The 15,661-nt window shown below is 21.0% G+C and overlaps 1 protein-coding gene across 1 annotated transcript in view; it reads left to right on the top strand.

Annotated features, from left to right (window-relative positions):
* Positions 1–5,811: 5,811 nt before the first annotated feature.
* The window catches only part of PADL01_0626300 (HECT-domain (ubiquitin-transferase), putative), a gene marked incomplete at both ends in the record, with an annotated part of 30,900 nt that continues 21,050 nt past the window's right edge, over positions 5,812–15,661 (top strand). Inside the window, one exon of the mRNA XM_028681002.1 lies at positions 5,812–15,661. This exon is cut by the window's right edge and continues 21,050 nt beyond it. Within this exon, the coding sequence (XP_028537424.1) occupies positions 5,812–15,661 (9,850 nt within the window).

The following is a 15,661-nucleotide window of genomic DNA, read 5'->3' as shown; positions in this document are numbered from 1 at the left end:
CGTTAACTCTTTATTATATATAAATTTACTTTTTTCCAATAAAAAAAAAAAAAAAAAAGAAAAAGAAAAAAGAAAAAAAAAGAAAGGCAAATCATTAAGTCACACCTTTCATATATATATATATATATATATATATATATATTATATCACTCTGTATAAATATATATGTAAAATATATATACATATAATAAGTATATCTATTTTTACAATATTACAATTATTACATCATAGTTAAGTATATATATATATATATATATATATTTTATTAATTATTTATATATATATTTATAACATTATATACATTCATTAGGGATATAATAAATGTGCTTCCCCTTACTTTTTTTTTCTTTTTCTTCTTTTTTAACTTTTTTTTTTTTTTTTCTTTACTTTCTTTTTTTCAAAAGCTACAAAAATAATACAATTTCTCTTTTCAAATAAAAATTTTTTCTACATGAAGAAAATATATGCTCACATAAAACTTTAACAAACTATAAAAATCTAAAAATATATACATATAAAATAAATTAAAAAAATAAAGAAAATAAAAAAATAATAAAATATAAAAAATATATATATTGTATTATATATGTATATCACATATTATATATATATATATATATATATATATAATATTTATTTATAACTATAAATATATATATATTTCTTATAAATTTGTAAGTTTTAAATATTACATAATCATAAATTATAATTTATGAAATATATACATATATAATATAATAATATTATCATAAATTTTTATATATATATATTTTTTTTTCGATATATATATTATTATATAACTTTCATATTGATATTTATACTTAATAATAGTTCTTTATAAAGCAATTCATTTATTATACATAAAAAAAAAGAAAGTAAGAAAGAAAAAAGAATTTGTATTATATATTTATTTTTCTTTTTATTATACATTATGCAAATATATTTTCCTCTCTTCTATTTCTTTCTTTAAATATAAGTTTGTAATTTTCTTAAGGCCCATATTTTTATTTCTTCGGATTTATAATCAATAATAATTATATTAATAATATAAATATAATATATACTGTACATTATATTATATAATACATATCAAAAAAAAAAAAAAAAAAAAAAAAAAAAAAAAAAAAAAAATTTATTAGAGAGTAAACTTTCATAAACATTTCATAAAAATATTATCATCATAATTTTTCGAACTTTGTATTATTTTTTATATAAAATAAAACATATTTCATTTATACTCTAATTAATATAATAAATAATACATATAAATATAATATATTGTATAAAATAAATTTTTTCATAGATTAAATAAATTATTCTTACTATATAATATAATATATAATAAATATATAATAAATAAAATAATAATAATAATAATATATATAATTTATATATTATAAGAATCTTAAATATATTATATATATATATATATATATATATATATATATATATATATATTATATTATATATATTTGTTAAAAGGAACAAGAAAAAAAAAAAAAAAAAAAATTAGAAATATATCTAAATACAAATTTTTTGTACATTTATTTATTTCAAAAAAACCTATCTTTTTTTTAATGTTATATATTTATATATATGTAAAGACGTAATACAATTATTCCCTTCTTTCATAAGCTTAATTAACAAGTCTTCATTTATTATACTTTATTAATATAAAAAATTTTTTAAATTCAATATGTTTAATATATATTTACATTTCTTTGTCCCTTAATACAATATGATGTTTATAAAAATGCAACAAATTTATCTTTTTTTCTATATTGAATAACACAAGAAAAAAAAAAAAATAAAATAAGAAAATAAGAAAAATAAATTAAATTAATTGCATATTCTTTTAGTCTTCAATCAAATTATATATTACAATAAATAAATTTCTTATCTTATAATATCAAATTTTATCAAGTTTTCTTTTCTTTTTTTTTTTTTCTTTTTTTTTTGACATATTTATAATTCTATTAAGTACTATATTTACAAAAGGCTTTAAATTTTATAAAATCACAAATATTATATATAGTTTTAAAAAGTTACATTACACTGCAGAGAGAAAAAAAAAATAATGTTTGTATTAAATATGTAATATAATAATTAGGCAAATACTCCGTTGTATAATTTTAAAAAAAAAAAATATATTAACACAGCGTTATATATGTATTATTTTAATTTATGTTATATAAATAAGGGGAATATATATATATATATATATAATACAGCCTTTTGCCTTTTTTTTTTTTTTTTTTTTTTTGTTTTATATATTAATTTTTAAAATAATATCTTAAATTTTTAATAAAAAATAATAAATGATTTTTATTTGGTGTAATCAGATGGCAATACTACAATTTGTTTTGTTGAAGCATTTAATATTATTAATTATATATGAATATATAAGGCACAAAAATATGGTACATTCATTTTATTTAATACTTAAGACAAGATATAAAAATGTTGATGTATAAGAAATGCAATACTATAAATAATAATAAAATATATATAATTATATTTACATATTTAATCATAAGGTTTAATGTTTAAATATATATATATATATATATATATATTTATTTATATTTTAATTATAATATTCAAGATAATTTAATTTGTATAAATATATACATAATATACTATTGTGTACATATATTTATATTTTATATATGTTATTTAATTCATCATTAATAAGCAATATATATATTACATTGAAAAGAAGAACAAAAAAAATAAAAAATAAAAATAAATAAATAAATAAAACAGAACTGAACTTAACAAACAAAATTATATGGAAATTATTTATGATATACAAAGTAATAATTTCGAAAAATTAACATGAATGACTTTTAAAATTTTTTATTTTAATATAACTAATTTTATGTAGTATATATATATATATATATATATATATATATATGTTGTTGTGTACAGTCGAAATATACACTGTATACACATTTGCATATTTTTTAACGCATACGTATAATTTCCAATAGACGTTAAAAAATTCTCGTAAGTTTATTATGTCAATATAAAAATAAATATATAATATATATGTTTACATAATATAATTCATTTAAGGTATCATAAGATAATTTCTATATGATCTTTATTATTTAACCAAGTAGTATTTTATATTTACGGTGATGTATCATATATATATATATATATATATATATAATTTATTTACAATTTAACACTTTTTTCTTTTACCAAAAAATAAATATTCCAAACATGAACAATAAGCCTGATCATTTTATTATTAAGTAATAGTACCATATATAATACAGTATTTAAATTTATGTTTTATAAAGAAATTATAATTTTTATATGAATAATAATAAAAAAAATAAATTTAATATTGAGATATTTCTGCATAGATGAATTAAATTTAACAAGACATTTAATAAATTAATCTCTATCTATTATATATATATATAGAAATATAGTAATATGTATCCTTATAGAAAAAAGGTATTTACAAAAAAAGAAAATTTTCATTACTTTTTTATGTATAAATAGATTTTATGATATTCAGCAGTTCATAAATAATTTTTTTTTTTTTTTAAGCAAGCCAATTTAATGTCCATCAATATATTTCTTTATATGTAATATATAAAAATTTATATACAGTTCAAGTTCTATATTTCTTTTTCTACATATGAATTCTTATAAAACTCAGATAGAAAAATTTATACCTATATATATGTATCTTTATTTATTTAATTGTAAATTTAATATTAAGGTTATATTAATATAATTATAAATTCAAAAAATGTAAGTATAGAGTTGTAAAGGATAAATTATAATTATATAAATGGAGTTACCTTTTATATATTATAACATTATTTTTATGTCTATTAAATTTTTTCGTTCATTTTTTTCTTAATAAATATTTTGTCCCTATCTAAAATTTATTATAGGTCAGGTAAAAAAAAAAAAAAAAAAAAAAAATTGGTTATAATGCGCAAATATATTATTGTTGTTCAGGTAAAAAAAAAAAAAAAAAAAAAAAAAAACTTATAGCTTGTAATGTTTCATAGATATTATGAACTATATATGTAAATTATTGTAAATCAAATATATTAATTCATAATATTTTAAAAAAATGTATATTATCATATCCCTTTGAATTATGCATATATTATTTTCCTTATGATATATATTGTTACACACTAATATAATTATATATTTTGTTTTTGTCTTCTTATTCAGTTTTATTTCTTTTAAAAATATTAAACAAAAAAAAAAAAAGAAAAAAAAAAAAGCATTTAATGAACATATTTTTGAAAATCATAATTTTTATTAACTTTATACAACTTCAATATGCATAAAATTATTTTATATAAATTTTCAAATAAAAATCAAATTCAATTTTATATATTTTTGTTATACATATATAATATATATATATATATATCACATGTTATTCATATGAAATATCTTAAAAATATTTTATTATGTTGAACATCTGCATTTAGTATTTTATATACAGTGGTACTTTTTTTTTTTTTTTTTTTTTTTTTTTTTTAACTACTTAAATTATATATTTTTGCTTCCATTGATATCATATTATTCTTAGGTTTGTATTTATGAATGTTATTAAATTTATATTTTATATAAAATATAATATATATATATATATTATAATATATATTAAAAAAGAATAATTATTCTTATGGTGCACTGAATATACATGTTGCACAATGTTACACACACAATATATATCATTAATTATACACACATAAAATTAAATTTTTTTTTAATATAATGCAATAAATAAAATATTTCTTTAATATGCATGATATGTTCTCAAATAATAGCAATATAATCAACATCATGTTGTATAACAATATGAACAATTATATGTTACTTTTTTTTGTATTATTTTAATGTTGTATAAACTTATAATAGGATATATGTTTATATATATATTATATGCATCTTGTAAGTAAAGGTATTTGTATATAAATTATATATATATATATGTATATATTTGTATAAATAAATAAATTATACATACTTATTTATATATATATATATAAATATTTAAACTACATAAAATGATATTTTTCTTTTTTCTTTTTTTTTGGTGATTCATTAAAAAAAAAAGAAATAAAAATCGATAACAAATACATTAATCAAAATATATTATCTATTAATTAACGAACCACTTATTACATTAATTGTTTAATATATTTGTTAATGTTGTTTATTTTTCCATAGATAATTGTCTGTATAATTTAATACATTTTTTTATATTTAATTTTATATATTTTTTTTCATATATTTTCTTTATTTGTATATATATTTATATATATGTCTTTTTTTTTTCTTTTTTTTTTTTTTTTAATATATTTTGAATTTGTTCATTTTAAATATTTCAAACATTAATGAGAGATATACATATAAATTCATTATAAAATAATAAGCTTTTTGTAAAATTAAATATTATGTATTGTTAACTATAACGTTTATGCTCTCTATTGTTAATTTTAATTTATAGTTAAAATAATGTATAATGATAAACAAAAAAGGAAGACATAGAATGTTATAATCCTGTTGATATTACTAATTACTATCCTTTTTTCCGTTTTGTTTTTTTGTTTTTTGTTTTTTTGTTTTTTGTTTTTTTGTTTTTTTGTTTTTTTGTTTTTTTGTTTATTTTTATTTTTGTTTATTTTATTTTATTTTTTTTTTATTTTATTTATTTTTTTGTTTTTTTTTCCGTGTGATTTGTGTACATATGCTAATATTACATTAAAGTTTAGTTTTCTTATCAAAATAAAAAAAAAAAAAAAAAAAAGAACAATGAAGGATTTATATTCCCTTTATGAAGATATAAGTGAAAATGATAAAATTATTATTTCAGAAAAGTTAAAAAATCTACTGAACTATTTTCAAGACAAAAATAAATCTTATGTTTCCGAATTTGTGGTTGTAAGTAGAACAAGATTTTTTAAATCTATTAGCAACTATGGAGAATTTTTACTGTTGCAATCTTCTTCACGTGTAATAGGTAGTTATGAACATATCTTAAGGTTATTACACCAATCAAAGGTGTATTTAGAATTTGTGAGATGCTTAAAACTTAACAACTGTTCCATAATTGATAATGAAAAATATGAAGAGGAAATATCAAAATTCATTAATTATTTAGAATCCAAAAGAAAAAAATATTACTATCACATATGTCGAATACTTATAAAATTTATTGTAAGTTCGCTTAGTGATAACACTATAGATAACAAATTTATGGAAAAAGAACTTGACATGGAAGAAGATAACATAGATGGATACGAAAAGAATGGAAATGAGATGGATGTAAAAAATGAGGAATATAATAATTCATATGAAAGTCAAAGGGTTAAAGATAATAATAGTAATTATAATAATAATAATATGAATATTTGGACCCAAAATGATAATGATGAAAAAATTGTTATGGAACCTTTTGATGAACTAGAAGAATATGGAAATTATTTATATAACGTTTTAAATCAAATGGATAATAAATCATGGAAAGATAAAAACCATGCAGAATATTTAAAAGTTATCAGTCTAAATGATGCAATTATTAAAGAAGACCATGATAAAAGTAAAAATTCTGAAAATAATAATAGTTTAACTAATACGTCTAATATGACAAATAATATGATTCTATTACCAAAATATTTAGAGAATGTAAGGAATTGTATATATAATCATCAGACCAAATCTATGTTAGAAGTGAAATCTATGATTGAACATGCAATGAGTGATAATATAAAAGCTCCACTATTCAAAACAGGCAAAATAGTTAGTGCAATGTTACCTTCTCCCAATTATGAAAAATATTGGTCTACCACCCAACCAGAGTTTTCAAATAAAATTGACACATCATTTGTACAAAATATGATAATGAAGTTTTTTAATTTACAGAAAAATACAACATCAGCTGATAATATGACTTCTACAAATTATAATATAAAATTTTACGACATTTTTAAAATTATTTTAAAAGGAATATATTCTATGAAATGTGAAAATGAAGAAACACATATCTTTCTTAATCAATTATTGAATAAAATCAAGAAAAAAAAATACCCATTAAATTATAATGACCAACTATTAGATAAGAATTTAAAAACAGATGATTTATATGACTATTTATTATTACCTTTACATTTATATAATAACACACATGAAATATGTGAAGGAATATTAAAATACACCATATATAATAACGATTTGGTATCAACAATCAAAATAGTAGATACCTTTTTAACAATATCTGTATATGAAAATTCTTTGAAAGAATTAGTCCATTTATTAAACACACTGGCAGAATGTATAATTCTACCATACTTAAGAAGTGAAATAAAAGAAAATATTAAGCGTGATACTTGTGATAAAGACATAAACGGGGGATTATTATGTAAAAATTTTGAAAAACAATTGACGAATGAATTTAATAAAATCAGTGATGATAACAAAAATAATAATAATATTGAAAGTATAGATACTAATAAAAATATAGATAATATAAACAAAAATAATAAGAATAATAAAAATGATGATGATAGTTTGGATGAGGACCAATTTTTTTTTGATAACTTTTCAAATTTACATAAATTAATTTGTAAAATTCCTTTGCACGAATATGAGTCTCTAAAACTTTTAGAACTATTTTCATTACAATATCCAATGTTTTTAAAAATTCAAAACAAACCTCAAAGGTGCTTAAAGGATATTTCCAAGCCCTGTGAATACTATAGTAATACGCTTCCAATATATGGTTCTTATATTTTTCAAATTGCAGTTTCTTTTGAAATTGACAATTCTATAAAAGTATTAGATGAGCTTGGATCAAAATGTAAAATTTGTTTTCAGCTAAGTAATAATAATATGAACGATGAAAATAGCACTGATACGGTTATGAGTGATCATAATTCAAATATACAGAACAAAGAATACAATTTTTTAGAAATAAATTTTCAACAAAATCATATGTATACAAAATATAATAAATCGTCTGTAAAGGAAGAAGATGAATCAGAAAAGAGTATGAAAACAAAATCGAGTTCAAAAAATAATGACCAAACAAATAAAACAGATAAAACAAATAAAACAAATAATTGTAATAATAATAATGATGACACATTTGAAGAATACGAAAAAAATAATAAGAAAAAAAAGAAAAGTGTACAAGTTAACAAACTTATAAATGTGTATGATATAACAAACATGAATACTATCGTATTTGATATTTTGATAGATCAAGGTTGTTTTAGCAGTGAAACAAATGTAAACGATGCAACAAATGATAGTGGTAAAATAATTATATATTCCAATGGAAGACATTTGTTAACATCTAATATAAATAAAAAAATTATTGGTTTTAATGAAAAGAAAGGTTTAACTAATAATAATATAAAATTAAAAGTATTTACTTCTCGTACATGCAGTTTTGAATTTCCTAAGGAATGTTGCTGGTCTTCAGCATTTGTTCAAGAACTAGTAAACAGAAAACTAATTCCAGAAACTAACCAAAATTTTCTACTTAAAAATCCTATTAATATAATAGAACTTTACAATAAAGTGTCCATTGCATTAAACCGTTATTTATATCGTTTTTGTGAATGGAATAATGGAGATTATAAAAGAATTGTTGAAAATGATAGCTGTTATACTTTATACAACAATATTGATATTAATACATTTGAAGCCTTAATAAAATATACAGAGAACAATAATAAGATTCTTAAAAAATTATATACTCTAAGCAAAAACTGTGCAATAGATAAGGAAAATTACATCGAAAATAATAAACATAATATAAATTATTATTTTTCCTTATGTCCAGTCAAGAATTATGTTAGAAAATATAGAGAATATATATATGAATGGAATCAAACATCCGATTCACAAATTTGTGCTTTAAGTATTTTAAAATTATATCTAAAAAATAATTTGGATGTAAATAACGGTAGAATAGAACATAATGAGAAATTCTACTCCTTATCAGAACGATTAATAAAATCATTTTTAAAAATAATTAAACTAAAAACCCCATTTATTAATCGAGAAGATTTTTATGTAAATGACAATTATGAAATGGAAGAATTAGACTTGGATGGAAGTTTATGGTTATTAAGAAGAAATGTTTTTCAAATACTTTTAGATGCAGATAAAATAATAATGAGCAATATATTTATGAGAATAAATATAGAAACAATATTAAATTTGCTTAAATTTTTTTCAGATAATAATAGTTTAGATTCAGATATGATATTAAAATTGTTGAAATCGTTAGAAGAAAAAGGGATTTTGGAAATAATGATGAAAAGAATGTTAAGTACTCCATATAAGGATAGTACAGAATATAATAATTCTAACGATAATGATAATATACATTATACACATAATTCCTTGAAATCACAAAATATAAGTTCAAGCACTTATTCATCCTCGTCCTCGAGCTCAAATTTATATAATACTAATGCGGACAATTTCAATGATATATATATAAATAATAATGGCGAGGAAAAACGAAAGAAAAGGAAATATTATGAAGAAAATATGCATGAAATTCAAAGATATGAAAAACGAAAACGAAATAATAAATCAAGAATAATTGATACAACTCATTTTGGTGTTTTTGTAGAAGAATTAATGACCCTAATAGAACACCAGACAAATAATGCAATCAATACACCTGTTGTAAATCATATGGAAGAGTATGACGCTTTTATGGAAAATAAAGCTTGTGATGTAATCCATAAGTTATGTTCCTTTTATAATGATGAAATTAAAAGTGATGTGTTTCTTCGAAATTATAATCATTTTAATCTTTGTATAAAAATATTAAATGAAATAAAAAAAAAGAATAATCATATAAGTAGCGCAAGTGAAGTTGCATCTATATTTTTAAGAGGCGTAGTTTTGATGCTTACTACTTATATATTAACAATAGCAACTGAATATGAGACTACCAAAACGTTTTTATACAAACCGGTTATACCTTTTTACAATTTGCATAATGAAATGTTAAAGAAAAAAAAAAACATTCGTGTGTATCATGGAGATGAAATAAAACGAATGATAGGTATGAATAGTAAGAGTGTGGAGCAAGATAGATATAATAACCAGTTTAATCAATATGGTTCAAATAATAAATCGTCCAACATAACTAATCAAAATGTAGATATATTAAAATGTGATATGGAGGATGTTAGCAGTTGTAATAGTAGATATTCAAGCTTTATCAATCAAAATTGGGAATTAGAATATAATAAAAAAACAACAACAACAAATTCAATATATAATAATGAATATGATAAAAGAGGTGATGTTAAAAGTAGAAATCACGTAAATTCTTGGATCCCATTGATTTCTAATCAAAATGTTGGTTCTATGGATGGTGTTATTATCAATTCAGATGATTCCGGTTCCCAATCATTCTTAGTAAGTAAAAGGAAAGTATATACAATTGGTCGAAAGAGCTTCGAAAGCGTAAATATATATGATGCTAACGATGATGAGGATGATGAAGGAGAGGATTATAACAACGAGGATTATGAATATTGTGACGATGAAGAACAAAATGTTGAATATGAAGATACAGAGGAAGAAAATGAAAACTATCATATGAGAAAAGAAAGACGAGTACATCAAAAAAGAAATTCAAAAGTATCAATTAATAAAAAAACCAATACCAGTTTAAGCGATAATGATAATTATAGCTCTGATGAATTAGAAGAATTTTATCTAAGAAAAAATTTATTAGATTTATGTGAAAATAATAATGAATCAAATAATTTCAAAAGTCAGTTGAACGAAATTTTATATAAACTTTCTAGGAAGAAAAAATATGCAAAAAACACTAAAAAGTTAAAACTATTGAAAAAGAAAATAATAAAATATAAAAATGTTTCGAAAAAACTAAATTTCATTTTTTCCCTATTGGAAGAAATATTAAAAATTATGTTAGGTGTTGGTTTGCGAGTGTTATCTAGTATATCATATCATTATTTATATGAGAAAAATGGAATATATAAGTTTATTAATATATTTGGATCCAATATAATAAGAAGTGATTTGAGGGATAAAGGTACTTTTCTTGAATTATGTGAGAATATGATAAAGCCGAAATGTTTAACTTTATTACAAGCATGCACGTTTATTATAAGTGGAATAATACCATGTTTAGGTTACGTGACTACGCTTTTTGTTGATAAAAAAGCAAACAAATATTTTTACATAAAAGAGTTGAATAATTATTTGTCTTTAAAAATGGCTTTAAATATATGGCCTATCTTTTTAAAGATAACTTTACAAGGTTTATTAACATCTAGACATTTATCATCTGAAATGTCAGTACACAAGGACAATTTACATCCGATAGCTGAATGTTGTATTAGTATCACTAGTTTAGCAACTCATTTTTTGACCTTATTTACTAAAATGATTGATAATTTAAGTAGGTATGAAATTTACTTCAACCTTAAAAAGGGCATGAACACATTAGGTAATAATTATCCAATACCTTTAATTTTAATAAATTCTGCAAAATATATTCGTATAGAATCTAAAAAAAATAAATATTACGATATAGAGAAGGCCATTAGAACTATATTATTGCAATTGACTGATTGTTCTGTATGTGATTATGAAAATTATGTGTTTAACCATTACATGCTTCCTCAAAGTATTTCCAGTTTTTTATATGCTACCAGAATTAACAATGAGAGTAATATGGAAAATGAACATTCATCGAATAATATAAATGCTCACGAAACAGATTATCATGATATTAGTATAAATAAAAATAAAACATTGGGAAATAATATGGTAAAAAAATATCAGTCAATGTATGAAGATGATTATGAAGAGGAAAAGATGGGTATCCGAAGTCGTTCTAGAAGGAGTATATCTTTAAAGAAAAAATCGGAAAGAAATAACAATAAAGGAGAAAATGACAACGATATGGACCATAATAATAATAATAATAATAAAAATTCCTTTGATAGTCGTAGTTATAACACAAATCCTCGTAATAATAATAATAATAATAATAATATTACGTGCGATAGAAAAAATATGGAATTTCTCAAAAATTTAATGAACAATGATCATGATGCTGTACAATGCTTAGGAAGAGCTTATAGTGTATTTCATAAAAATTTTGAGAGAGCGCAAATAGCCTTTGTCGCAGTCTTTTTACATCTAACTGGTTATAAACATGATCAAACAAAAGGACCACATCAAAATTACAATGTTGCGAAAAATAACTGTGATAATAAAAATGATAGTATAATAATAGAAGATTCCTTAGAGTACAAAAAAATAAAAATTGCATGCAATTTAGCCAGGCAAGGTGTTATAGATCTTATATCAAAAAGTCAGGCATCACAATATCATAAAAAAAGTATAGAAGAATATAATATATCATCCAAAAATAAAAAAAGCAAGGAACATATAGAAGAACAAACAAGTATGGAATATTTTGAAGGAGATAATAAAAGGATGAATAATATAAAGTGTGGTTCGCAAAATGATTTCAAAAATTTAGGAACAGAGAGTCATCAAAATATACATGAAATTGATCCTAATGATAATAATAAAAGTAACGTTTACAGTAGTATTGAACAAGTAAATGATATGCCTTTAAATAAAAAAAAATCGCCATTTTTACTGTTGTCATCAGATTTAGATGAAAAAAATGACTTGAATTCTTGCAATTTTAGCAAGGAAGAATTAAACTGTATAAATGATGTACATCCAAATGGGGAAAAACCGAGCTACAATAAAAGTAACGAATTCGTAGCAATGGATTCAATTCAAAAAAAGCGAGAAAAACAAATTGACAAAATTTTAAAAAAATGTGAATGGATTATAAATACATATCCTTTTGGACTATGTCCCGTTTCTGTAAAAGAAAATATATCTCATGAATGGGATGAACATTTTGTTTTTATGAGAAGAAATTCTTATGACATTCCTATAACTGTTAGAAAAATGTATTCAGATCGTAGCAGTTATCAAATGTTGCATGAAGTTGCTACTATGCCAACAGTTGCAGTAGAGGCTAGTGTATCTTCTTTGAGTTATTTGGATCAATTATTTAGTCACCAAAATAAAATAAATGATGATAAATTAGAATGTATACAATTTAGTACTGAAAATATTTTTGGTAAGAGCACCACTAAAAATTTGTTCCTTTTAAAAAGATTATTAAAAACGTATAAACGAAATGTATGTATAAGGGAGCCATCTAATCAATTAGATACGAATAAATATGATAAAAATTGTCTTGAGAATAATAAACAATTTCATACATATATATGTAATAATAAAAATGTGAACTTTTCCAATAGTTGTGCTAGTTGTGATAGTGGTGGAGCGAATTATTATAATGATGAATCCAACTATTATATGAATTTCCAATTTTCTGAAAAGAATAATGATAACCTTTCAAATAATTCGTTAGTATTAAAATATAATAATTTATGTAAAACAAATAATCTTGAAAAATTTGGAGAATTGTGGTTGAATCCTCGATCAACTAAAAATTATATATATCATAATGATCAAGATGTACAACACATAGATGAATTTAATTCTAATTTGATGAATTATAAACCAGAATGTTTCCTTTTTTCACTGAAATCTGTTGATGAAAATGATTATATAATGAGGAATGAAAACATGAACAATGTCAAATGGGATCCAACTGGAAGTCATATTACAAAGTATACGAATTCAATGTTTGATTATTATGACAATGCATCTGATATGAATTTATCGGAGTTACATGGAAAATGTAATGCATTTTACAAACCTCAGAAAATAATACGCTCAATGAATAAACAAGAATTTTTACCGGTATTATATCAAGAAGAAATGTTAAGAAATCAACAATATCATACGGCTAATAATACTACTTCTATAATTAATACTACAAAAAAGAAGAGTTTTCCATCTTTTGATTATTTTAGAAATAAATATCTTCCAAATAATTCGGTTGATTTTACAATTAACAATACAGTTGATCATACTATTGACTCAAAGGATATGTTACAATTAAAGGAAATATTGAAATTTATAATGAATGATACCGACCTTGAAACGGTTTTAAATATTATAAGAATAGAGCAATTAACATCTTTGTGTAGGTATTTAATAAGTAGAAGTTTAAAATCGATGTTATGTGCTGGAATTTTCGGAGGAATTAAAAATCCCATAGTAAACATGAGCAAAAAAAATCTAAGCTCCAACAAACGTTCACAAAAGGGATATAATTCCAATTCGGATGATATTAAAAAAAAGAAGAAAAGCAACTGTAATGAGAATGAATCTAGTTTGGATAAATATAATGATAAAGTAAATAATGGTGATACCAAAAATAGTGAGAACGGAAAAATATATATTGATGATAAAAAATATTATAATGATGAACTAAAAAATAGTGATTATTCAAAAAATAATGAAGAAAGCAATTATCTTAGTTTATCCAAAGAACCAGATGATATTTTGTTGCCTTCAAGAAATTATGAAAAAGATATTTCTTCTTGTGTAAAGAAAAATCGTTTTTCTGTTTTAAGTGAGGCTCATAAAGAAGAGAATGTACTAAGCAATCAACGTAAATTAAAACATTTCGATTTAAACCAGAAGATTTTAAAAAGCGATAGAAGAAAGAAGGGTATATTAGAACAATGGAGACAAAAATCTCATAAAAGTATGCAATGGCCTGTGATATTAGATTTGTTGGTTCCATCATTTAGCAGAGGATCATATAACGAGTGTAATAGAATGATATCTAATATGGAATCATCATTATTTTCAGTGCAAAATTATGGATGGATGTTATTAAAATTGTTGCATATAATTATTATCAAATTCAGAAGTCTAACACCATTGAAAACTATAATGAGAGAAATAGATGAAAAAAATAGAAATAATAGTAATAATAGTAAAAATAATCTGAAGGATAGTAATAATATCAACAATAATAATAATAATAATAATAATATTAATTGTTATTATACGAATCAGTGGAATAGTTCTAATATTAAAGACCCATTTGAATATAATTACTGGTTCACACAACCAATGGAATATGCTCTTTCATTTACTTTAACTGATATTACTAAAAGCATATGTATATGGTATTTAAGATATAACCGTAAATTGATAATGAATTCGTCTAGTTTTTCAGAAATTATCAAAAATTCTATGAATACTTTATGGATAGAGAGTGTTTTACGATTAATAGCTTTACAAATATGTTTAGGAGTAAAACCATTAAATGATAGTCGATATGTGGTTCCATTTTTGTATCACATGCTTACTATTTGTCAACCATTGCTTCGAGAAGTTCATATTAGTGGTGACTATTTGAAGAAAAAGCTTTTCGGAGGAAATAAAATGTTATATTATTCGAATAGGAATAATTCCCTTTTACAGGTAAAATGTACACATTGTCATAAATCTGTTTGTATGTCTTCTAGAAGAATCAGTTCTAAGGTGTCTCAAATGGAAACACCTTTAAAGAGTATAAGGAAGGGCAATTTATCTGAAGTATCTTCGAAGAAATCCTATTTAAATGGTCACACGTATAGTAATAATGACAATTATGATAATTATGATAATGACAATTGCGATAATTATGATAATGACA

The sequence above is a fragment of the Plasmodium sp. gorilla clade G2 genome (assembly GCF_900097015.1).
Source record: "Plasmodium sp. gorilla clade G2 genome assembly, chromosome: 6".
Classification (NCBI taxonomy): domain Eukaryota; phylum Apicomplexa; class Aconoidasida; order Haemosporida; family Plasmodiidae; genus Plasmodium; species Plasmodium adleri (nom. inval.).
Note: the sequence above shows the minus strand (reverse complement) of the source record. Positions and strands in the feature narration are given on the sequence as shown.